Here is a 25,642-nt window from a genome sequence, read left to right as displayed (position 1 = left end):
TTTTTTTTTCACAGTATTTTGCATTAAACGGCTAAAAAAAACTGTAGTGTAAACAATCTTAACATTTTAACAAGCCAAGTATATCTAAAGCTGCATTTAGGCCCCCACAGTGATAGTTTTGCTTTTATAAAAGCACAACTTGCTGGTTTAACTTCACTATTATAACTTATTTCGTGTTTTAGAGATTATTTCATCCCCCGTCAGGTTGACATGACGTGTTTTCGGTGTCCGGGCCCCGGATGCTGGTATTTCTGAGCGCCCCTGAACGCCCCACGGACACACAGCGCTCAGCCCGGAGCAGTGAAGGAATCCAGAAGTTGGCTGAGCCAAGTTCACATACCGTAAAGAAGGAGGAGTAAGGAGCTCATTCTTCCACCAGGAGGGTTACCTGTAAGTACTGACTCACCTGATGAATATCTGTCTGTGCTCACGGTGGTTGGAGGCGGTTTTAAAGACGACGTTTGGTGGTAAACAGGGAAGCGGAACTGGCTAACTAGTGAGCTAAGTTAGCAGCACGTTAGCTGGTGAGGATCCTGCTGTCGTGTTTACTAAAACTGAGAGATCCAGGAACTCTGAGGAACATGTAAGACAACTTTAATATGCTCTCAGAAACCTGTCTGAACTTTCCCCTCTTTGTTTCAAACTCTTCATAAAGTTTTAGAGAGTTGTTTCAGGGACTTCAGAGTTTGTTTCTGTGGTGCTGTGGGTGTGGGTCAGTGCTGCTTTCTGAGCCTTCAGGTCATTGAATCCACCGTCACCTGTTTATCCACGGACCCCCTCCTTCAGGAAGAGCTGTGCCTGCTCTAACTTCATCCCCCAGTCTGTTAGAGTGGTTAAAGTCATGTTAAAGTAGTTAAAGTCATGTTAAAGTCATGTTAGAGTCATGGTAAAGTCATGTTAAAGTAGTTAAAGTCATGGTAAAGTCATGTGTTTGGAGGCAGTAAGTCTCCTGTTTCAATGATTAACCCTCTGTCCTGTTCACTCTTATATCATCATGAATGACTGACAGCTGGAGCTCCATATAACTGATTTAACAACCATTTAAAATCTCTCTTATGAAGGTAATTTTTACAGAAAGGCTTTATTCTGTGATTTTATCCAATTTTATGTGAAATGGTTTGATTTTATGGAGACTTAGAAATTTATTTTATTGCCTGCTTTTTTAATTTTATTTCATTTTTTATTGTTTATCTATTTTAACTTGATTTAACTTCCAACAGTAAATCACTTATGAAAATTTCTATATTGATAAAGTATTACTGAAATATTTTTATGATATAGGTTCAGTCCTAAAGTTTCCTTTGGTCTGACAACTTATAATATAATAAAAAAAAAGTTCATATAATTTGACCAGAGCATATTCCAGTACAGTTTAAAAAGTTTTTATTTTTATTTTTATTTTTATTAACTATGTGATTTAAAAATCCCACTGTTCTGATTATAAGAACTTATTACTAGATTATACTATTAAAAAAAATCCAATAACTTATAAATGTAAGAGCTGTTTTGCTATATTAGGTAGTAAAAAAATAAATCTGAGAGTTACAAAAATAAGAACTGTTTTGTACTAAATTATAAATTTAAAAAATCAAATCTTGACTGTTTGAAATATAAAAACTGTATTACTGTACAGTAAGGTTAGTACAATAATATTCATTTAGTCCAACACATTTACTTATCGATGTATTTTGTGGGCGTACGTGGTCGAGGTTTAGGAATTTTTTACTGTGTCATACAGTAATTATGGGAATCCCCATCAGAGTTTCAGTTTAGAAACTAAACCACTTTGATCTAGTTATTTGAACTTTTTTTTAAATTATTTTTTACTGTACAGGTTTGTCTGCTGTAGGTTTGTGTCTGTTTTGTTTGACATTTTAAATCAGCCTGATACTTCATTAATAATAACTAGTTTTGAAACCTAACAAAATAAGAGTCTGCTCCTGGTCAAACACAGACTGTATGAGGGGTGAGTGTTCCTACCTTTTGTCTTGTAAAGATCAAGATGGAGGACACGGAGACAGCGTGATGACAATGAGAGCAAACGGGCGTCAGATCTGGAGGAACAGGTTTGGGGAGAGGAACGAGAAATGTGTTTCCCTGTAGGAGCTGTTGTTGCCTCACTTTGTGCTGCCTCACTTTGTGCTGCGGCTGTGGAGGAGCTCAGACATGAACGGGTACGTCCTTAAGGCTTGTTAAATGATCTGTCCTGTGGCTGTGAACACGTGAAGCGGTCACGCCGTGTGCTGAGCGTGGAGTGTGAAACATGGGGCTAACTGTTAATGACGACAGGCTGAAAAGGAAATGTGTGTTTTTCCTCTTTCTCAGAGCTGAACCGTGAGCGTGGATCGATAATCCAGCTCCTCACGTCGTCTGTTTTTCTCTGTTGATGTGAACGTCTGCTGTTGATGTGGGCGGCTGCTTCAGAGGAGCACATTTAGTGTGAATGAGCCGGCCCTCAGCGCTCCTGGTGTAAACTCACATCAGAGTCTTGCCAAGTCCAATAATCGGTTAAAAACAGCCCAGTCTGTGTGAACCAGGTGCCCTCTTTCCAACAGACAGAAAACGCAGAGTCAACAACATGAAATCTTCTGAACTGTCGGCCAAGTCTGCTCAGTTTTAATCCGGATGTTTAGCTGCTGCAGGTTTAAAGCCAGCTTGAAGTTCAAGGGTTATTTGAGAAACAAAGCAAGCGCTGAACTTTGAAGGAAAAGATGACAACAGGAGGGGAGGAGGGAGGAAACAGGACGGGAGCGACGTTCCTGAGAGGTTTATCTTTGAAAAGTTGGAGTGAAGACAGAGTTTGGTGTTTATGGAGAGCTGACTCTGTCCTTGGATGTTCACCCTGTGTGTGTGACGGGAAACAAGCTGACGTTTCCACTCATGATGATCTCCTGTTATCTGGCGCACCGTGAACCGTCTGAGTCCTGTGATGCCGGCCTGCATGGAGGTCACTTATGGCTAGGCCTGTCACGATAATCAATAAATCAATTAACCGAACGATAAATAAAAACGTCCTGGGTAAGTTTTCCAGCCTGGATAAACTGACACATGCTGCATATTTGTTTTCCTCCTCTCTTTGGACCAAAGAGGCTGAATGAGAAGATGGCTCACTACGTCTATCTTTCCTAACATCAGGGTGCATAGGTTCTTTAGCAGATTTAGCAGATTTATAGCGGAGTGAGCATCTGTCAAAAATGTGATCTTTGGGGTGAAGACGGGGCTGCTGGCGCGTACACACGGAGAGAGCTGAAGCAGCGTCCTGAGGGGTAAGGAGGAAACACACGCTAATATGAGTGATGGCACCAAAGATACGGTTCTTAAGCCGCCTGCCACAGTCCCAGTGTGGGAATATTTAGTTTTTATCAGAATGAACAAAGTGTGAGCTCATGAACACCAACGAGCTGATATGTGGCATTTGTTTGAAAATAGTGGCGACGAAGAAGAAGAAGGGGAGGTGCAGCGGAGCCTTGTTCTTTGACAATCTGCTCTTACTGAGGCTTTTGGTCGGCAAAGTAAATAGAAATAAAAGCTCCAGATGGTGGCGCTCAAAGACAGATACATTGCCAAAGAAATGCAGCCCTTCAATACGGTTAAAGCCAGAAATGTTAAAAATGTTTGACAGACAGTACGGATTGACTGGGAAAAAGGACATGTTACAAACAATTCAGGAACTGTATAAACTCCCTTTTATTCAGGCTATAGTTTTTATTGGTGTTTTTTTTTAGTTTAGTTTTTTCTTAGAGACAGGGTTTATGTTGTATTGTTTTTAAATAGTATTAATTATTTTCATTGACATGTATTTTTTTTCTCTTCCTTGTTTGTTAAATTTATTATATTTTTTGTTTAATTTATTTTATTTCAAAGATCCTGACCTTTTAATTACAGTTAAATACTCATAGAAATTAAAGTTTCTAGCTTTTGATATGGATAATAAAGTCAGCACTTTATTATCCCATTTATAATAATTACATCAATGAAAAAATGGAAAAAAAAATCAAAATAATATTGATAATAATATCGTTTATCGGCAATAATATTTTGGAAAATTATCGTCTAGCAAAATTTGTCATCATGACAGGCCTACTTATGGCACAAATCACATTTATTTGGATTGAATTTGATCTGCTGAAGCGTTGTGCCGGGCTCCTGCTGTGATCTGAACGTGTCTGTAAACAGATTACCTGGATCAATGCAGTGAGACCACACCTGGTACGCTGCTGCTGCTGCTGCTGCTGCTGCTGCTGCTGCTGCTGACCGTCTGTGGCGATGGATCCATGAGAAACCATCACAACAACACGTCCTGTGGAAACTCAGAGCTCTGCAGACGTTTCTCTGTTTGATAAACTCACAGAGCAGAAATTAGCCTCAGAAACCTCCTCCTCACAGTAACCGTGGTCGTGGTCAGGATTCTGGGTCACAGCGAGACCCTCTCACGTCAGCGTCTCGTCCTGCTGTCGTACATTTGTTTGTGAAGCCGTCAAATATGAACAATCAGAGGAGAAACTGTAGATCTGTGCCTTTAAAACCTTGGTTTAGTTTTCCTCTCCTGTGTTATCTCCTCATTAAACGCTGAAAGTTGAACTCTGCAGCTCACAGCTCCTGATCTAAGCCGTGTGTGCAAACCTTTCTTACTCTCTTAGCCGTGAAATAGAGACAGTAAATCTTCCCTGTCTGCGCAGACACGTCCATAATGATCATGTTCTCCGTCTGTCTGAGAGATAAATGTCATCAAATTTGTAGAAATTAGTTTTCTTGATGAATCATGCTGTGATGCCGTGGTTGGAGATGTATGATTATGATTTTGGCGCTCCGAGCAGAAAGCTGAGGCAGAGGAATCAATAGGTGTATCGATCTTTCTTCAGGCCATGTTGACTGAAAATGTTATAATTCATCACGACACTTTTTTTCTAGAAGAAATCCTTTATCTGTGCTCTGTGGGGATTGTAATTAGCACCTGCCACTGCCAATTTCACAGTAAATATTGCTCATGGCAGCAGAATGATGAGGTCTCCTGTCATCGTGGCGCACGTGTTGTTACACCTTAAAGATTTAACGTAACGGTGAGGAGCGGCGCTGGAAATAACCAGGGGGCTGCTTCAGAGACAGGAGGAGAAACAGTTCATCTATGATCTGACCTCTCTGACGTCCTGATGTTTCTTTGGTTAGCTCTGAAGAAGAAGGAATAATCTGTTAAATTAAAACAGAAGGGGTTACAGCTGTTAGACGAGGCACCGACCTCCAGGTTAAAGTTAGGATTCAGCTTTTTTTAACCACAGGCCTCAAACGCTGTGTCACAAACAGACGGGTGACTTCATGACCTCGTGTTATAGAGTGATGATCAGTCAGCATCGTCTTAAAGAAACGCACGCATTCTGACCACAGAGGCAGCGTTTAGCTCCTTTCATCCAGACAAGTTAGCGCTTTTAAAACACTAAAGTCAACCTGTTAGCGGCATCAACCTGTTAGCAGCATCAACCTGTTAGCGGCATCAACCTGTTAGCGGCATCAACCTGTTAGCGGCATCAACCTGTTAGCGGCATCAACCTGTTAGCGGCATCAACCTGTTAGCAGCATCAACCTGTTAGCGGCATCAACCTGTTAGCGGCATCAACCTGTTAGCAGCATCAACCTGTTAGCAGCATCAAAATGTTAGCGCTGAGTTTTGGCAGGAACCTCAGGATACGATACGCAACACAATACTTAGGTCACCACATGATAATATCACAATATATCACAATACCATGATATATTGTGATATTTTACCCAGTTATTTATTTGATTGAAACAACTTTTCTATTTTATTGTGTTGAAATAAAGTTAGATGCAGAGTTTCATACAAACACTTCACTTAAATACATAAAGTGCATCAAGTTTGTCTCTAAAACCACTGTGACATTAACCTAATGTTAGAAAAATCTCATATTGCACAAAACACGACTCTGATTATTATTATTTCAGTCGACTACACTGTAAAAAATAAACTTTTAATGATTTTAAACAAACTGACCCAAGAATAGAGAGGAACATTGATGGTTACAGCATCAAAACCATATCATCAAGTTTAGGAATAAAATGTTTTAGTAGCAGCAGAGTAGCTCTTCAGCGCCATCTACTGCAATGGAGGTGTGGTATTGTACTTCCAACTCACCTATAATCTGGATTTGAATTTTAATTAAAAATATCAATATTAAGAGTTGAAATAACGATATTTTATCACCAGGTCAGAGTATAGCGTTATATTGCCGTATCAATATTTTTTCACACTTCCGGTTAGCGGTATCAAAATGTGCCGTTGTTCTGTGCTCACCTGTCAGGAACAGTCATAGTCTGTATACAGAGTGGACAGTGTGGCTCCACCATTTACCATTGTACGGTTTTGAAGCCAAAATACGCCGTCTCAGGCACAGCCATTGTAGCAGTTTGGAGCCAGAGTCTGAGCAGTAGAGACTGTGAGGGATTCAGGGAGAATCTGAGTGGAGCTGGGTGACAAAAATAATAATTATTTTTTTCTTTCAAGAGTCTTATCACTTCCTGACTCTACCTCCAGACATATTTTACAATCCCTGAAAAAAATACACCAGAACGTCAGCTGTCAATCATCGTTAAACGTGACCTAAAGCCTTGTTTTTAACCTTGTATAACTAATGAAAACAAAACTTTTCAGAAAAAAGAGGACTTGGATATAAGACAGCCAAATGATATCTTCAAATCACCACAACAATCAGATGTGAGAAACATTTCTACCAGGTGGATTCATTTTTTAAAGTTTGACCACAGCCCATCTGGAATGACTGGGGAGATGGATTTTTAAACCTATACTGCAGCCAGCCACCAGGGGGAGCAGTTTGTGTGGAGACCTCACTTCAAGCTGAGCAAAAGGACGTCCATTTTTTTTTACAGTCTATGTGATTAACAGCTGAGAGTCACCAGTTAACAGGGTCACACTTTACACTGAAACACCAGAGACGTCTGGAGGTGTGTAGTTAGATGTGTCGTCTTTATCCAACCTCAGGTAACAGGTTTGACCACAAACAAAAGACATTAACTGCTGATATTCAAAATTCAGGTTTGACTTTGCTTATTTAATGAAAAGTTGGTTTGGTCTGAGCTGGTTTCACCTCGGCCCCCCTTCAGCTCTGAGCTCCACAATAACAGGAAGCTGCTGCAGCTCCTCAGACGTCAGCTCTGCTCCATCATCCAGTAGATTTCTGTTTCCTCGATGGGGCAGTGCCCTGGATTTGTTCAGACCTTTGTAAAGCCCTCAGGGCCAGGACAGGAGCCTGATTTGGTTAAGGTTTTGCATCTGTGTCCTTAGCATGACGATGGACACACACTGATAACCTGGTGTGTTCCTGTTGTTGTCAGATCTTTTTACAGTTTAACTGATCTCAGTTCATCTGTTTCTGTCTCTGTTACAGTAAAGAGAAGCTGATCTTAAAGAGGGTGAATGTGAGACTTAGAGCCATCAGTAGATCAGACACATGACTGTGATCATGTGATGATGTCAGGATGTGTAATCAGCTGTTGGCGTGTTTACTCTGAAGGAGATGAAATCATAAACCAGTATCATGTTTACCTGACTCCACTTTCTTTGCTCCTGCTGCTCCTGAGGAGACAGGATCACAGATTAGAGTCTACCTTAGCTCTGAGCGTAAAGATGGGTATTGATAAGATTTTAATGATACAGATACCCTTATTGATTCTGCTTATCGATCCGATTCTTTATTGATTCCCTGATCAATTCCTCTGTACAAAAAGAAGCTTTACAGGTTTCTGGGTCAACATTAAATTCAGTCTATAAGTAAATAAAAATGTGATTGGTCACAGGATCTGGATATCTGTGGGAGTAAATATACGCAAATTGGTAAAAATTGCACGTCATGTGACGTTGATGTGCTGTTTTGTAATATGTTATCGACTCAAGTAGGCCATCTAGTGTCTCAAAGTGGTTATAGCAGTGTTTTAAGTTGTTTGTAACCTTACCGTAGTTATGAAGCTAACCATGAGCCTGTACCTAACTTTTCTTTGATTTGCCTGTGCGTGTTTGACATTTGGAGTTTTCAGTTTTTTTACACAGACTAACTGTGATGTGTTTCTGCAATGAAGCCAAAGTCATACGGATGTATGCTAACGGCTAGCATATTGATGCAGTTTCCCATATACAATAGCATCCAGCTAGCGCTATTTTGTTTATATCGTTTCTGGTAAATGAGGAGATTAGGGATGGGTACCGAATTAGGTACTTTTTTAGGTACCGACCAAATTATGTCAAAAGTACCGGGTATCGATTCATGTAAAATCAAAGGTACCATGTTTAGGTTCCTAAACGCATCCTTGTGACAGTGAGGGAGTCGAAGAGTAGGCGATTTTCCATGCTGGACATGAACACAGCATTTCAAGGTTATATATTGAAGAATATATTTGTTAAATTGTAAAAAATATATATTTTATTATTGAACAAATTGATATTTTTTTACCACATAAACACAAAAAAGTACTGAAAATTGGTACCGTTGAGTACCAGTACCGATTTCCAGGTACCGGGCATCGGTACTGTATCGTTTCAAATGTGAAAGGTTCCCATCCCTAGAGGAGATTGATATGAATCTCCTGAGAGAGAGTGATGAACATTCCTTTATGAAGTCAGTTCTTCAGGAAAAACTTCAAGCTGAAAATCCTGAATCAGAGTTTTCTTGGGAAACGTTAGCTAACTGCTAAGCTAAGCTAGCTGCAGCAGACTAGTCGATGTAAGGTAAGGTCGCAAGGTCGGGCAGCTCCAGCAACATTTGTTATCGATTCTCAACAGGAACCAGTTGTCGATTCCCCTCCCTATCTGAGCGTGTCCTCGTCTCGACGTGTGGTTTGTTGGAGGTTCAGGGTCTTTCAGAATAACCAGACTGGATCAGGCTCTGCAGGCTCAGCTGGTGTTGTTAAATAAATCCTAACTGATCAGTCTGGAGTGAATCTGCTGTTATCTTTGAGTCACTGAGCTCTGATGAGCCGTCACAGATCGACCTTTGACCTCCGCTCCTCTCCACAGGCCGCAGAATATCGAGCTCGGTGCCACGGGGGGAGCCTCCAAGAAGGACAGCAGCAACATGGACGACATGACGGTGGAGCAGATCACCATGAGGGCCAACCAAGTGACCGACGAGGTGCAGAGCCACACGACACACACACACACACACACACACACACACACACACACACACACACACACTGTCTCAGTCTTCCTCTTGTTTTCTGCTCCTGAGTCTGAGACGTGCCTTTAAGGTGTTTTCTAACCTAAATATTCTGCCATCAAACACCAAACTGCGAGCAGCAGCAGCAGGCTGAGCTTCAGAGGCAGGCAGAGCACACACAGACCAAACATCCAGTGTTTCTGAGGATGTTTTCATCTTTTATTCTTCTCTAACACTTTGTTTTATGGATTTCTGCCTCTGTGCTCTCTGACAGTTTCTCCTTCAGTCGTTTTTAACCCTGAAGTCCCTGAATGAAAATCAGAAACAGTGTTTACAGAGAGCTGATTTAATGCTACACACAGTAAAAACATGAGCTGGGTTAAGTTTTTCTCCAAAGTAATCTAAATTAAATGAAAAGATGACACATCCATGGATGTACATTGCTCTGTGCTTACAGGACGTCACTGAGTCACTTTAATCTGACAGCTGCTGCAGAGAAAGAGGAAACTGCTAAATTTATCAAGCACCACAAAGAAAAGAGAGTTTGGTTTTAGAAGAGGAGGTTTTAGGGGGTGATGGTTCAGATTTTCAGGAGTCTAACCAACAAACCACCCATGTTCATGATCTACCAAGGAAATAAGAATGAAAACGTCTTTCTTGTTGTTTCATGTTGCTCAACATCTGAAAAGCAGGAACTCAGACTGAAGTTAAAAATATCATGGTGCTGAAAATACCAGTCCTTTTAAATTTAAAACCCATTATCTAAGTCTGCATCCAGACAACATCCAACAGATACACGTTTAATATTCTGCTAATATCAAGCTAAAAAGCACTCACTAGAAAATGTCTCTGGTTTTACTTGGCCTATTAACAAAATCTAAAAACTGATGTAAAGCTTGAGGTCTTTCAAGAAACGTTGAAACCGTGACTCTGTGAGGCTGCGTCCTCTGGGTATGACGTCTTAAACCTGTCACGTGATTTTGACGCGCCGGGGCGGGGCGGGGTTAATGTGGCGACGACAGTAGATAATTACAAACACGTTCACTTCTCTGATCGACGCCTGTGTCCCATTAAAGAGGATCCATCAGCTTCCTTCAGTCGTCCAATCAGCAGAGGAGAAAAACGAGCCCTAAAAAGTCACCAAAGAGGAGGACAACTGAGGGAAATTTAGCTTTAAGGATGAAAATCTGAAAGGATTGATTCAGGAAACATGGAGGAGACATGTTAGATATTAAAACAGATTTACACTTGTCTGTTTTTCATTAAATGGTAAATGGACTTGAGCTTATATAGAGCTTTTCTAGTCATGGACCACTCAAAGCTGCTTTACACCACAGGTCACACTTACCCATCCACACCCATTCGCTCTCACATTCACACACTGATGGATCCAATCTTTACTATGACAGCTATCCATCAGTACATCTATCACAGTCACGCCCTTTCATACCCATTCACCCACCACTGACGCAGCAGTGGGAGCAACTAGGGGTTAAGTGTCTTGCCCAAGGACACATCGCCATGTGTCGCCCAGAGCTGGGCTTGAACCTGCAACCTTCCGATCACCGACCAAGCGCATTCTCCAACTGCGCCACCGACGCAGTTGGAGAATTGATTAAGCGTCATATTCATCCCTCTGTTTAATCTGCTGGGCAAATGCTGTTAACTTTTCTCAGTTTGGGTCTGAAAACAGTTTTAAAGAATTGATCTTAATTCTGAAACATGTGTCAAAAGAGGAAGATGAAAACTCTCATTCACACAGGCTGGACGTAACGTACTGTAAACGTGTAATCTGTCGTCCCAGGCTGAGAGATCCAGGTTTCCAGCAGCTTCATGAAGAGGAATAATAAACAGGAAAGACGCTGTTGAAGCAGAAACATGAATAATAATCCCCTCGTTCCTCTCAGAAACAGGATTATAATCTGATTTATGAAACGTGTGAAAGCTGCGTGTTTTCTCATGTAGAGCGTGTGTTTGAGTCTTTGACGTACCATCCCCTAAAAAGACAAAACGAAGTGAGCGGTCCAGGTTCAGTCTTTGTGATGGAGTCAATAACACGGTGATGCAGCAGAGTCTGACTGTGAAAAGCATCCAAAAAAACAAACGGTACATCCTGTGGACGCTTCAGCACCGCGCAGAGAGAGAGAGAGCAGGGGACTGTGGGTAATTATACTCATCACACACACACACACACACACACAGCGATACGCGTGTGTGTGGTGGATTATTAAGCTGGGCATTAATAGGAAGCATGTGAGCCTTTCCTAATTTCTCCTGGTAGCTCCCTCAGCCTCTGAGGCTGTGACAGTGTGAATGTTGTCAGAGATATCTAACGCTTTATTATCAAGAAGATAATTGTTTAATCAGCGCTCAGGGCATCAGCTGATCAGCCTCAGATTAACGCTCTGACACCGAGCTGGAGGCTGAGAGATTCACCTTCCTGTGATCCTGTCCAACTTTCCTCTGTCTGCTTCCTCATTTCACCCTCAGAGATCTGCTTCTTCTTCCTCTTCCTCTTCTTCTTCTTCTTCTTCTTCTTCTGCTTCTTCTGCTTCTTCTTCTTCTTCTTCTTCTTCTTCTTCTTCTTCTTCTTCTGCTTCTTTTTCGTCTTCTTCCTCTTCCTCTTCTTCTTCTTCTTCCTCTTCCTCTTCTTCTTCTTCTTCTTCTTCTTCTGCTTCTTCTTCCTCTTCCTCTTCTTCTTCTTCTTCTTCCTCTTCTTCTTCTTCTGCTTCTTCTTCTTCTTCTGCTTCTTCTTCTTCTTCTTCTTCTTCTTCTTCTTCTTCTTCTTCTTCTGCTTCTTTTTCGTCTTCTTTGTCTTCGTCTTTTTCTTCTTCTTCCTCTTCTTCCTCTTCTTCTCCTTCTTCTCCTTTATTGACTTCTTCTTCGTCTTCTTTTTCGTCTTTTTCTTTTTTGTCTTCGTCTTTGTTGTCTTCTTCTTCTTCTCCTTCATCTGCTTCTTCTTCTTTTTCTTGTTCGACTTCTTCTTTGTTTTCTTGTTCTTCCTATTGTTCAACTTCTTCTTCTGCTTCTTCTTCTTTTTCTTCCTCTTCTTTGTCTTTTTCTTCTTTTCTTCTTCTTTGTCTTCCTCATCTTCGTCTTCTTCTTTTTCAACGTCGTCTTCTTCAACTTCTTCTTCTTCTTGTTTGTCTTCTTCTTCTTATTCCTCTTCTTCTTCTTCTTCTTCTTCTTCTTCTTCCTCATCTTCTTCTTCTTCTTCTTCTTCTTCTTCGGTAACCACTTGTACCTGAAACTCTCTGAGCCTGTCTGGTGGTGTATCAGGGTACCATCGTCGTGCAGACTGATGAAACCCTGGTTCCTCGGCTGTTGGTGTATCAGACTGTTGAAACCCTCGTTCCTCGGCTGTTGGTGTATCAGACTGATGAAACCCTGGTTCCTCGGCTGTTGGTGTATCAGACTGATGAAACCCTGGTTCCTCGGCTGTTGGTGTATCAGACTGATGAAACCCTGGTTCCTCGGCTGTTGGTGTATCAGACTGATGAAACCCTGGTTCCTCGGCTGTTGGTGTATCAGACTGATGAAACCCTGGTTCCTCGGCTGTTGGTGTATCAGACTGATGAAACCCTGGTTCCTCGGCTGTTGGTGTATCAGACTGATGAAACCCTGGTTCCTCGGCTGTTGGTGTATCAGACTGATGAAACCCTGGTTCCTCGGCTGTTGGTGTATCAGACTGTTGAAACCCTGGTTCCTCGGCTGTTGGTGTATCAGACTGTTGAAACCCTGGTTCCTCGGCTGTTGGTGTATCAGACTGATGAAACCCTGGTTCCTCGGCTGTTGGTGTATCAGACTGATCAAACCCTGGTTCCTCGGCTGTTGGTGTATCAGACTGATGAAACCCTCGTTCCTCGGCTGTTGGGGGCTCTTCGAGCTCAGTCAAAGTTTGAAGCCGTGTCTCTGAGCGGCTCTGGTGTGATCTGAGCGTGTCTCTGCCAATGAGCGCCCCTGGTGAGCTCTTCTTTGTGTTTTGTAGCAGAAACACTTCATGTCCTGATGAAAAGCCGTGGTGTAGTTTGCTGGAAGCTGCACGTGCCTCTCCTCCCTGCGCTCCACTAAAGCCGGCCCAGACCAGCGATAAAAATACCACGCCGTTGTCTCCGTCTCAAAGATTTTTTCACAGCATCCCAATCTGGGAAATTTGGCTGAGGCGGTGATTTCAGCTTAATTAGCCCAGTTCAAGGATTTCAGGAGACATAATGTAACGCTGATCCACTCAGTCATGTTCTGGCGCCGCCAACAGAAACCTGGCCCGGCCCGCGCGGCCCTCACGCCAATTCTGTGTTTGTCTCTCCCTCAGCTCAGAACGAGCACGGAGAGGAGGAGGAGGAGGAGGAGGAGGAGGAGGAGGAGGAGGAGGAGGTGCCCGCTCGCTCCTGTTAACAGTTCGTTAGCGCTGCTAGCAGAGGGAAAGAGTTGAGCTGCAGATTAAACTCATCTAAACTGAAACTTTAACATTTTTAAAAGGTTGAATTTTTGAACTCAGAGTCACATGAATCAAAAATGAACCAGGATTAAAAATGTAAACATGAAGTACCTTTACTTTTTCTGAGAGGAAACAAATCTTTTATCTGGTCACTGAATCATTCACATCATTGAACATTTAATGTTTTATTTTTAATCTTGTGTCGTAGATGAAGGGCTGGATTAACTTCTCCTCAGAGCTCTGGGAGAAAAGCTGCTCACACACACGTTCAGTTTAATATTATTGGGATAAAAACTGAACAGTTTCCAAAACAAAGCATCAAATGTTCTGGTTTGAGAAGCTGAAATAATAAATCTATTATTTGTTTCAGTCTTTTGTCGTTGAACTCCTGTCCAAACAAATCATCAGTTTTCTGTTAATGATCTTAATATCTGATCCTCCCAGAATCAAAAACTGTTTACTTTCTCATAATTCATCCATTTTTGGTAAAATACCAACAGAAACATCAGTCAGATTTATTTTTTTTTGTCTGTTTTTGTCAGTTTTTGGATCAGTCTCCTCTCAGCAGGGGGTCAGCAGTCTCTGATGAGTCTGGAGCTGGATTTACTGACTAATTAAAGTCCTTTAAATTCTAGATAAACTCCTCAGCTGATGTGAGGCTGTGAAGGTTTAGACAAATGTTCCTGGATCAATTATTGTCATTTTTCCTTTTTTCCTGTTCAGATGGTGCTCTGTGGTTTAGCCGTGTTAGCTGTTAGCTGTTAGCCGGTTCACGTGGTTAGCCCTGATCAGGACACAGACCATGGTTCTGTTACCGAGGGAACATTTCATGTCTGTGAGATAAACTTATCAATTTTACTAAGCATTAATTTCAAGCAACGACCAGTTTTACAGAGGGTCATTTGGCTGATATTTCTATTTTATTATATACAGAAAGTTAACAGGTTCATCATTTATTTAGCTCAAAATGAAAATTATGTGTTAGTCTTTCAGTTTGCTCTTTAAAATTAACACTAGAAAACATGTTTGTGTTTATTTTTCTCGGGATTATTTGTTCGAAATAATAATTAAAAAATGACAAAGCTGTCTTAAAACTATTTAAATAATTAATTTAGATAAAATAATTCACTTAATGTGTGTGTCAGAAATCTGCATCAATGTTTTGCTCCAAAGTCACATGACCCCAGTCAGCTGAGGTGCCATCCTTTTTGGTGTGAACCTTGAAGAAAGTGTGTCATGTTTCAGCTCCTCCTCATCAATATTTCATCAGAATGATTGTCTGTACATGGGGCGCATTAACTGTTCATCAATGTGTTACCAACATGTTCTGCTCTTCTTACTACAGATGATATAAAGACCAAACTGTGAAGACAAGGAGCAGAAATATGAGCTGATGGAGGTCAGGTGGTGCCATGTTTGTTATCAAGAACAGGGGTTTGCAACCTTTGAGCCATTTTTCGTCAGCTCACAAAAAAATTTACAAAGTTAAACATTTAATGTCTTTTTTTTACTTTTCAAAATTTGCAAAATTTGAAAAAAAAAATACAAATTTGAAAAAAAATCTTGAAATTCCAAAAATGTGCAAAATTAAAAAAGAGAAAACAGACTTCAGACTCTGCAAAATTCTGAAACATTTTTGAAACTTTAAAATTTTGCAAAAATTTCAAGAACTTTTATAATTTGGAAAATTGGGCATTTTTAAAATTTGTAATTTCAAATTTTTGCAAAAATGTAACAAAAAATAATAAAAAGAAAAAAATCTGCAGTTAGCACAAAGGCCAAAAATGGAGGAAAGGTGGACTGTGTTAGCGTCACTAAATGTAGAGATGTAGAGACAGGTTTCTCTCTTCTCGCCCTGTCAGCTGGGTACTGGGATTTTTGAGACATAATTCTTTACATTTAGTCTAATCCGTGAAATAAATGATGAGGGACATTTCGAGGGAGCGTAGTCTGACAGAGAAATGTTAAATAACTAAAAATTCAGTGTTATATGGATTAATGATTTTTGTCTGTTACTTAAATATTCAAGATTTCATTAGAGCTTAAGCTGCTTACTAATAAATGTAGAACCTTTCAGGTTTATACTTTGCAATCAAAAAGAAAAAGGAAATAAAAACAGAAAATATTGTTTTAAAACTTTTCTGTAAACCTGAAATGTTCCTGGTTACAGACTCACTCTGACACTCCCCTTTTAAACTCACTGTCCACCACAGAAATAGCTACAGGACATTAATCAGCACCTGTGTCAGGTACCTTCACTCTGACTGTTCTCGGTTACATAACCCTCATCATGAAATATAAAGGGCCATTCCACCAACCGCACAAGGCAAGAAACAACCAATTACCAGAAAACATTCAAAGTCTGTTTTGTGACGATGAAGGAGGTTTTAATCTGAGAGGTGAAGACAACTTAGAAATATTAAGAAGACGCACAAACATTAGAGGTTTCTGTGTATCTGTTATCAGGGCGAGCGTATGGAACAGTCAAAGTGAGGAATGAAGAAATGTTCAAGTGAAAACAAGTTTTTAAAAAATGTACCAAATGATGATTTTTGAAAGAAACCATAATAAAGAGAATTGAGTTTTCTGAGAATATGATATAGTTATTATTAAAATATAATGATGGTATGAGAATTATGTATATCTGTGAGAAATTAAAATTACTATTGATGGAAGTTTTCTGTTGGAACGTCCAAGCATGAAATAAGGGTGGACATCGTTGTCTAGGAGTGTACGTACAGTAAGTGCATAACATCTGCGTTTGTTTGTAAATAATTGTTTGGTAAAGAGGTGGGAATTAATACGTTTGTGTTTCGTCTCACTCCTTTTTGATTATGTGATTAGATAATGTCTGTTTGTTTTGTTTTGTATTTTTTTCTGTCTTTGACAGAGATTTTACTTTAACCTCATGTTCCAAATAAAAATTTCACTCGATCAAAAATAAAAAAAATAAAGTAAATTTGTGTTTTTTTGTTTTTTAAACTCTGAATCAAAACAGCACCAGAGCGGCCCATAAAACCCGTCCAGCAGAGTCCTGTAAGTCCTGGATGTAGATCATGGCGCTGAGGCTCTGACACTGAGTTTGTCCGTCTGTGCGTCTGTCCTCCTCAGCTCTAACCCAGCTCCCTGTTTTTAATGTTTGTGATCAGACACGTTAAATAAAATCCTCACGCTGATGTTAATCATTCATTTCAGGAAGAAGAAGCTTGAGTTCAGTTAAAACAGATAAATATATGTCTTATTAAATATCCTTATTCATGGTTTTTAGGTGATTTAGCAGCTGTTTGTTTGGGGACAGTTTGTGGTTATTGTTTCTTTTCATGGCTGTGAATATTAACGCTGAAGCTTCCTCCTTTCTCTTATCAGGAGCATCTTTCCATCTGTCTCAGCCTCTTATCACCCTCTCCTCCTCCTCCTCCTCTCCTCCTCATCCTCTCCTCCTCCTCCTCTCCTCCTCCTCCTCTCCTCCTCATCCTCTCCTCCTCCTCCTCTCCTCCTCCTCCTCATCCTCTCCTCCTCCTCCTCTCCTCCTCCTCCTCATCCTCTCCTCCTCCTCCTCATCCTGTACTCCTCCTCTCCTCCTCCTCCTCTCTGTAGTTTCTGTGTTTTAGTTTCCTCTGCTCTGTCCCGATCGTCCTCTGTAGGTTGGTTTAGTTTGTTTGGATGAACTCGTAGCGGAGCATAAACGCAGTCTGAGTTTGACACCCGGACCTTCTGTCTGAATTTAGACGAGACCCAAACCGTCCTGAACACTTTTCCTCAGACCTTGAATCTCTTTTCAGGCTCTGATGAAAGAAACGTTTTTCTCTGAAAGGATCTGAAAGAACTAACGTCTGTGTGTTTCTCTCTGCAGTCACTGGAGAGCACGCGGAGGATGCTGGCCATGGCAGAAGAGGTGAGACTCCAACACAAAACCAGCTTTGATGAAGGTGGAGAAAAGCTGCTCGGCCTGAGTTCGAGCTGTTTCTCTGAACAAGAGATCGTAGGAGAGTTAAAGGTCCCAGCGCGGTCAGGGACACGCCGTCTGAAGCTCTGCTTTCAGAGATTCAGAGTTTCTGTGAATAACAGCTGCTGGGTTTGTGCTTTGACAGGAGGACGTCCTTCAGCTGTGAATGAAACGGCTTCATGTTAGAGTCTGATCAGCTCCATCACCTCCTCCACCTCTGATTCTGTTTGTCTTTTTCTTTTTCAGAGCAAACAGACCGGCGTCAACACCATGGTGATGTTGGACGAGCAAGGAGGTAGATACACATCTTCACCCTCAGTTTCCCCTCAGAGGGAGCGTCTGCGTTAGTTAGAGTCAGTCAGAGCATCACACACACCAGACAGACCTGACCGCAGTGAAACTACTTTATCTCAAAGAGTCTCCTCTGTTTGGAGCTGATTTTAAGGATAGATCTCCTCCTCTGACGCTAACACAGTTATTTTGTGCACGAGGACGCTGTGACAGACGCTGTGACAGACGTTCAGGTTGTAGAAAATGTCCGAGGACTGCGTGTGTGAGACGCAGCGGTCTGCAGCTGTGAGCGCTCAGAAAAGCAGAGCGTGTGTGTGTGTTTCTCTTCAACATTCAGCGGCTCTCTAACACAAACCCTCCCTCAGGCCCACGCTGCCGAGCTGAACCGACAGCGTGCGAGTGGAAACGCTCGCCGCAGTGATAGTGGGAATAATTTCCTGCTGTAATGTGCAGCCAGAAATGAGTCTGAACTTTTTCTGTAATTGCTGTCTTTGAAACGTGTTCCCAGTCTGAAAACGTGTGTTTGTAATGATTGGTTGTTCTACCTGCGGTGCTCTCTTTTATCGTCTTCATCCCGTTTCTGGTGCTGCTGCAGTGACCCAGTTACTGACCCATTTTCAGGATCCTCGCAGGGATAATTAAAGTTTAATTAAATCTATCCTAAAAGTTGATTAATAAATGTGATAAACTCTGAGAAATGAGCTCCAGAGAAGCTCTCTGTCTGAGTGAACGCTGCTGTTCAGCGTGAAGACTGTTTCCTGTTTCCTGTTTCAGAGCAGCTGAAGCGCGTGGACGAGGGCATGGACCAGATCAACCAGGACATGAGACAGGCCGAGAAAAACCTGACCGACCTCTCCAAGTGCTGCGGCCTCTGCGTCTGCCCCTGTGACAGGTACGCCGCGCCGCGCCACGCCACGCCGTGCCACGCTGCGCTCTCTGTGGTGAAATGAAACATGAGGAGGGAAATAAAAGAGGCAAAGTGAGAAAGTGCAGATCCAGCGTGTGAAAACGAAGCATTCAGGAGCAGAAGAAAGAAGCAGGAGCTGCTAATGAGAGCAGAGTTAATGAAAAACGTGGAAACAAAGGCTGTGAAAAATCAAACAGACGTGTTTAAAGCGGCTGACTCTGACGGCTGCTGAGGGAAACATGAAACGTCTCTGACAGAGGTCGCAGAGGTCTCGTTTCCTCTAACAGCTAACACAGCAGATATACAAACTGAGGAGGCTCAGAAAATCAATCATTCATTAAAGCCTCTTCATTTAATTAGCCTCTTTTAATTTCAGATAAAGATACAAAACATGGAGCAACAGTTTCCAGCTCCGTGGATTTTGTAGATGACTGAATTTATTATCAACCAAACCATGTTTGTTTATTCACTTTCTTCATTAATTCACATCAAAATAAAGAGGGAACAGAAAAACTCAGGTAACAAAGTCTGATTAATTCATGGCTGAGGGATTAAAACAGAAATTAAAATCAGGATTAATTGAAGCTTTCAGCTCAGTTTGGGTTAATTCACAGTTATCTCACTCTCAGTTCAGTTTATTCTGTTAATACAAAACTTAAATCTGTCGCTGAAATGATCTCGATGCTCAGATCAGTTTGTTTTGTGGAGTTGCTGCAACATAACGTGACGCAGTCACTGCTGAATTTAACCCAAAGCTTTTACTTTAACCCGTCATCACAATCTGGGTCTGTGGTCACTCCAACACATTTCACTAACAAGGAAGAAAAACCTCCGACCACAGGAAACAGGATCTGAGTCCATCCTCAAACCAGAGAGTGGTTCCTTTTCTCTGTGTGTGTGTGTGTGTGTGTGTGTGTTGTTATTATTATAACTTTTATCATTATTTTTATTCTTATAATTATTGTTTTTATTATTATTGTTATTATAATAATAATAATAATAATAATAATAATATTATTATTATTATTATTATTATTATTGATTTACTATTATTATTATAACTCTAATTATTATTTATTATTACCAATCTTATTATTTTTTATTATTAATAATATTATTTTTATTATAATAAAAATTATTATTATTATTATTATTATTAATTTATCATTTTTTTATTACTATTATTATTATTTTTAATACTGTTTTTATTATTTTTTAAATTATTTTATTAATATTACTGTTATTGTTATTTTTATTATTTTTATTTTATCATTATTACTGTTATTATTATTCTTTTCTTTATTGATAGAGAATAAAATTACCTTTTGCGTGAGAGTAAAGCAACAGCGTACATTTTTAACATCTGAACAGCTGCTGAAATTATTTATTGTATTTTTTAAATTTACTGTTCAATAATAAAAAATAAAAAAACACGTAAGTTTTTTTTTTCCAAAGAATTTAAATTTACGAACTTTTTTTTTTAATAAGGAGAAGATTTATAAAAAATTTACTTTTTCCTTAGTATCTAACTTTAAAGAAAGTGTGTGTGTGTGTGTGTGTGTGTGTGTGTGTGTGTGTGTGTGTGTGTGTGTGTGTGTGTGTGTGTGTGTGTGTGTGTGTGTGTGTGTGTGTGTGTGTGTGTGTGTGTGTGTCCTTTAAAGCTCAGTGTGTGCAGTGTGTGTATGTGTGTGTGCAGTGTCAGTGTGTGTGTGCTGAGGTTGTGTCTGCCCCTAAACATGAACTAATCTCCCTCCATGCTTCCCGTGGAGCAGAGGAGGATTCTTTGATGAGTACCTTCAGATCAGGTAGGCCTCTGTTTCTGCTCCTCCTCCTCCTCCTCCTCCTCCTCCTCCTCCTCCTCCTCCTCCTCCTCCTCCTCCTCCTCTCCATCTCTCCTCCTGATGCTGAAGGCTGAGCTCAGAGTGCAGAGACCTGTGTCTGGACCTGGTCCTGGATCTAATGACTTTCCCTCTCCTCGTCCAGGGTGTCGTCCATCGAGCACGACTCTCGGTACAAACGTACCTGGGGCCTCCGAGGAGGCGAAGGAGACGGAGACGCTAACGGCTCCAAAGTCGTCTCCAGACAGCCGTCAGCCGTCCGCAACGGGCAGACGACTCAGGCCAGCGGCCCGGCACCAACTGGACCGTACATCAAGAGGTAGAGACCTGAGTCTGAGAGCGGGCTGCGGTCAGGAGCGTGTTCGTTTAGAAAAGGAGAAATGACCTCCTGCTGCTCCCTCATTTATGACCCAACAGGAAATAAATCTGTGTGTGTGTGTGTGTGTGCGGCAGGATAACCAACGACGCACGCGAGGACGAGATGGAGGAGAACCTGGACGCCGTGGGCAGCATCATTGGCAACCTGAAGACCATGGCCGTGGACATGGGCAACGAGATCGACAAGCAGAACAAACAGATCGACAGCATCACTGCCAAGGTAAGCCAGGCGGCGCCAGATGAAGGGCGCTCCGTGTAAGAAGCCCGATCAGACGGCTCACAGGGTGAAATCAGCAGATTGTGTGTGAACGGATCAGAGTCCGTCCAGAACCACGGTCCTAAAATTAGTCAAAGCATCAGACATGGAGGGAGGAAGAGAAGGATGACCACCACGCTTTCTCTTTAAACCCATGTTTGTCACGTTGAGCTGCTCTACTAATCAGCGTTTTTATCAGACAGAAAATGACTCACAGTTTTTAAACATTCGCTTCCTTCAAGAAAACTAGCATCTGTTTGGACACACACTTTCAGTGCAGACACACACACTCAGATCTGTCTCTGCAGGATGAGGTTAAATTATAACCAAGGTTAAAGCACGAGTCTGACTCTAAGATCCTTTAAACCTGTGTTTACAGGTCTCTGCGTTAAATGTTGGAGTGTCTGAGGAGTTTTATTTATAACCACTAAAACTTCTCCAGCTGTTTGATCCTTCAGGTCTAGCCCTCACATTTTTTTAGTTTCTTTGTTTTTTTAATTTTATAAAAAATAAAGAGAGGATTAGGGACTCTGAAAACAGAGAAATGTAACATCAGATGTTTTTTTCTTCCTGAATTCTGACTGAAACATCAGAAACGTTTGTGTTTTGAGATTAAAGTAAAGTTCTGATGATTATCTAAGATTTCTATAAAGTCAGAATCCCGAAACAAAAAATCTTAATCTTTATTTTGATCTCAGATTTTTTTCCAGTAAGAAGTTTGGGGCCATGTCCACACGTAGGCGGATGTTTTTAAAATCAGATATCCGCCCTCTTTCATTTTTAAAAACACCTTTGTCAACATTTAACTGGATAAATCTACAGATAAGTGTGTCTTAAAACACGCCCAACCCTTAGGTGTCTGTTTTTCAGACGGGAAACTTGTGCCAGCCAATCAGGATTAACCCGTCATTCAGCCGTGACGTTTAAGATAAAGGAGGACCTGGTCTTTGTAGCCTGTGTAGACCACAAAGGCCGAACTGAACTGAGACGGTCTGGTCTATGAAGCATTTCCTGTTTCTCACTCAATGTCACACAGCGCCGCCCTCACCTGTCACCCTCACCTGTCAGGCTTACGTTACCTTTAAAACACACATAAACCAAAACCTCAAATTTAAAACATGATATTTTTTTTCCTATTATTTTTTGACTTTGCTTTATCTTTTCAATTATTATTTTTTTATCATTATTATTATATTACCATTATCATTTTTATTTTATTTATCATTATAATTATTTTCAATATCATTATTATTAATATTTTATTAATATTATCATTATAATAATAATAATAATTATTATTATTATTATTAATATTATTATGATTAATATTATTTTTAATATTTATTGTTATTATTATTTTTATTATTATTACTGTTATTGTTATTATTTTGTTATTGTTATTATCATTATAATTGTTATTATAACTGTTACTGTTATTGTTATTATTTTTATTTTATTTATTGATAGAGAATAAAATTACCTTTTACATGAGAGTTAAGCAACAGCGTACATTTTCAACATCTGAACAGCTGCTGGAATGATGTAACGTTTTTTCTTAATTTCCTGTTCAAAAGTAAAAAAAAACATGTAGGTTTTTTTTTACTAGAGAATTTACATTTATTAACTTTTTTTTTTTAATAAGGAGACGATTTATAAAAATGTACTGTTGTTCCTCATGTCACTTAAAAAGAGCCTGGACAACACATTTTATACACAGTTAAAAAAATATTCTTTGATTCCATCATCTTCAGCAATAACGCGCAATGGATCTTGGGATATGTGAGGTTACGAACGACTCACCAAATCCATCTTTGGTGGAAAGGAGGCCAGATTTGGAGGAGCCTTTGAAATGGGACAGCCTTGGACGCACCGCTGTGACGTAATCGGTCTGCAGATTCAGCCTTCGTAGGCGTCAGACCCTGAATTGGGACACAGCCCAGAACTGTTTCCCAGCGTTTATTCAAAACTAGAGTTTTCCAAAAATTTCACTTTGTCCAGAGTTTTCAGAGACGTGAAGCTGTGTTTTGGTGCGGACGACAGAGCCTAAACAAATAAAGAGAAATGTAGTTTCCCTGATACTGAGCTGCGTGTGGACATGGCTGTAATTTCCAGGCCTAATCTGACAGATTACCTTCCAGCTGCGGTCAGTGTCTGACTTTCTGACAGGAGTTTAAAAACCGCTCCCTCTGTTTCTTTCAGGCGGACATGAACAAAATCCGGATCGACGAGGCGAACCAGAGAGCCAACAAACTCCTCAAGTAGACGAGATCGTCTCCACCTCCTCTACAAACCAGCCCTGAGCCTCTGTCTCTGCTCTCACACACACACACACACACACACACACACACACACACACACACACACACACACACACACACACACACACGCTTCCTCCCTCTGATGATTCGTTTCAGCAGCTTGAAGTCTTGAGATCACATTCATACGTTTGTAAAGTAAGAGTTAAAACCCTGAATCAGAAATGTCATCCTCGTCACGCTGGACTCAGAAGACGCTCACACACACCACACACACCTCGCGTAGGAGGAAGTGTGTGTGTGTGTTTGATAGTGAACAAAGGGAAGTCTCTGCTTCTCCTTTTTACTTTCTCTGACTCAGAAACTTCCACTCGCCTCCTTCTGTCTGAGCAGATGAGCTCACATCCTTTATATATCGCCCCCTGCTGGTCCTGCTGGTCCTGCTGGTCCTGCTGGTCCTGCTGGTCCTGCTGGTCCTGCTGGTCCTGCTGGTCCTGCTGGTCCTGCTGGTCCTGTTTCCCCCCCTCAGCAGATCTCCTCTGGTTGACCTGTCATCATGTGTTTGTTATTTGAGATGCTTATTTAATGATTCCTGATAAAAAGCAGAGACCGCCTCTGAGCGCGCTCTGTGCTCGCGTGGTTTCTGCGGTTTCCTGAGAGGAAGCTGCTCTCAGCCTCTAACGCTGAGCTTCGGGTCAGTCGCGGGGAATTCTTTCATGCTGGAGCTGAAAGCAGCTTCCCCCGACTGAAAGAAGCCGTTTAATGTCGTTTTAATCCTGCGGCGGCTGAGGAGTCCGAGCTGGAGTTAGAAAATTAATATATACCCATCAGACGTGGAGGAAGGTCAGCATCACGCCCTGCAGGCCCCGCCCTGACCCCTGACCCCGCTGTGTGTCCCTGTTTACCACCTTCAGTCCCTTCGTCCTGTTGGCAGACTCGTGGCGCCCAGGACGGGCTGTGACAGACGCCTCAGGGCTCAGAAAAAGTCTGCAGATAAACTTCCTCAGGTTTTAAACTGAAGTCTGTAAAAGTCTGACTTCTGAAACACAGGGATGTAGATTGATTGTTAGTTTTTATCCTGTTAAATGAAATCACCTGGAGCCTTAAAACGCGGAGCCTGTAACGCCTCAGAAAGCTCCTCGTGGATCATCCTGGTTGTGTTGTAACAGCCGGTGTTTCCCAAACTGCTGCCGTCTCCTCACATCTGTCCTGTAAATAATCAGCTGGCACAGTTCCCCCGTACACCAGGAAGTCTGAGGGTGGAAAACGTAATTTGTTTCTGCAAACGCTGGAGCTGCTGAGAAATGAGAGCTGGCAGCGAGGAGCAGGAGCCCGGGAGGAGGCGAGCCATGCTTTAGGAGGGAGCAGGAGGAGTCCTGGCGGCTGTCACGGCGCCGCCGAGGAAAAGCGGTTTGTGATGAAGTGATTCAGAGCGCGGAGAGCGTCTCTGATAAATCTCCTCATTTGTTGTGGAGATAAATGATGATTCAGATTCTGCTCTCATCGAGTTAGTCAGGATTAAAGTGGATGTTATCAGAGCTCCTGAGTCTGCTCCCCCCCAGCCCAGACCCGTCAGCCCAGACCCGACCCGTCAGCTCTGACCCGTCAGCTCTGACCCGTCAGCTCTGACCCGTCAGCTCAGACCCGTCAGCTCTGACCCGTCAGCTCTGACCCGTCATCTCAGACCCGTCAGCTCAGACCCGACCCGTCAGCCCAGACCCAGCCAGTCCGCCTCGGGCTGCGTCTCTGTCCTCAGGCTGTTTGTTCACCAGCAGCCGCTGAAACCTAAGATCAACAGATGGTTTGACTCTGAGCAGCTTCAGCGTCTCTGGAAACACCTCTGAAGGAGACCCTTCATGTAAAAATGCCTTTTTCCACGCCTGCCTTTGTATAATTGTTTGTAATCAATAAATCTATTCTTAAACTCATCTCAGCGCTCCTTCCTTTCTCTGACACTGACTCAAACGTTCCTCGTCTGTGTCGATCAGATAAAAAGTGGAGCAGACGGCTGTTCCTAATGTCTGGGCTACAGTCAGAACTCTGATCTGCTCGGTGACGACCGCTCTGTGTATGAGGCTTTTATTGTGGTAACCAGCATCAGCGAGCACTTCCTGTCATGTCTGGACTTTTATTTTGGACTCTGAGGTGAAG

At 41.6% G+C, this 25,642-nt stretch overlaps 2 protein-coding genes across 4 annotated transcripts in view; both read left to right on the top strand.

Annotated features, from left to right (window-relative positions):
- LOC141806565 (polypyrimidine tract-binding protein 1-like) overlaps positions 1-25,642 on the top strand; it is a 189,733-nt gene that overhangs the window by 123,622 nt on the left and 40,469 nt on the right. The window lies entirely within an intron of this gene.
- snap23.1 (synaptosome associated protein 23.1) lies at positions 230-23,759 on the top strand. 3 transcript variants are annotated; one of them, XM_074692731.1, is made up of 9 exons: positions 230-390; positions 9,041-9,155; positions 17,474-17,515; positions 17,813-17,861; positions 18,632-18,749; positions 20,537-20,569; positions 20,748-20,921; positions 21,056-21,200; positions 23,436-23,759. In XM_074692731.1, the coding sequence occupies exons 2-9, from the start codon at positions 9,099-9,101 to the stop codon at positions 23,496-23,498; spliced, it is 681 nt and encodes a 226-aa protein (XP_074548832.1). In that variant the 5' UTR covers positions 230-390; positions 9,041-9,098; the 3' UTR covers positions 23,499-23,759. The 3 variants fall into 3 exon arrangements, with proteins under 3 accessions (XP_074548832.1, XP_074548830.1, XP_074548831.1); XM_074692729.1 differs by lacking the exon at positions 230-390 and adding an exon at positions 405-583; XM_074692730.1 differs by lacking the exons at positions 230-390; positions 20,537-20,569 and adding an exon at positions 408-583.

The sequence above is a fragment of the Halichoeres trimaculatus genome, unplaced genomic scaffold (genome assembly GCF_033239565.1).
Source record: "Halichoeres trimaculatus isolate MK-OKI-2021-1 unplaced genomic scaffold, fHalTri1.1 fHalTri1_scaffold_17, whole genome shotgun sequence".
In the NCBI taxonomy this organism is placed as follows: domain Eukaryota; kingdom Metazoa; phylum Chordata; class Actinopteri; order Labriformes; family Labridae; genus Halichoeres; species Halichoeres trimaculatus.
The sequence above is the reverse complement of the archived record's forward strand: the minus strand, read 5'-3'. Positions and strand labels throughout refer to the sequence as shown.

What these genes read in the sequence shown, in the direction of transcription:
- snap23.1 (XM_074692729.1), top strand. An exon ending in GATGTTGGACGAGCAAGGAG is followed by an intron (nt 17,862 to 18,631) that starts GTAGATACACAT and finishes TTCCTGTTTCAG; the next exon opens with AGCAGCTGAAGCGCGTGGAC. An exon ending in TGCGTCTGCCCCTGTGACAG is followed by an intron (nt 18,750 to 20,536) that starts GTACGCCGCGCC and finishes CCCGTGGAGCAG; the next exon opens with AGGAGGATTCTTTGATGAGT.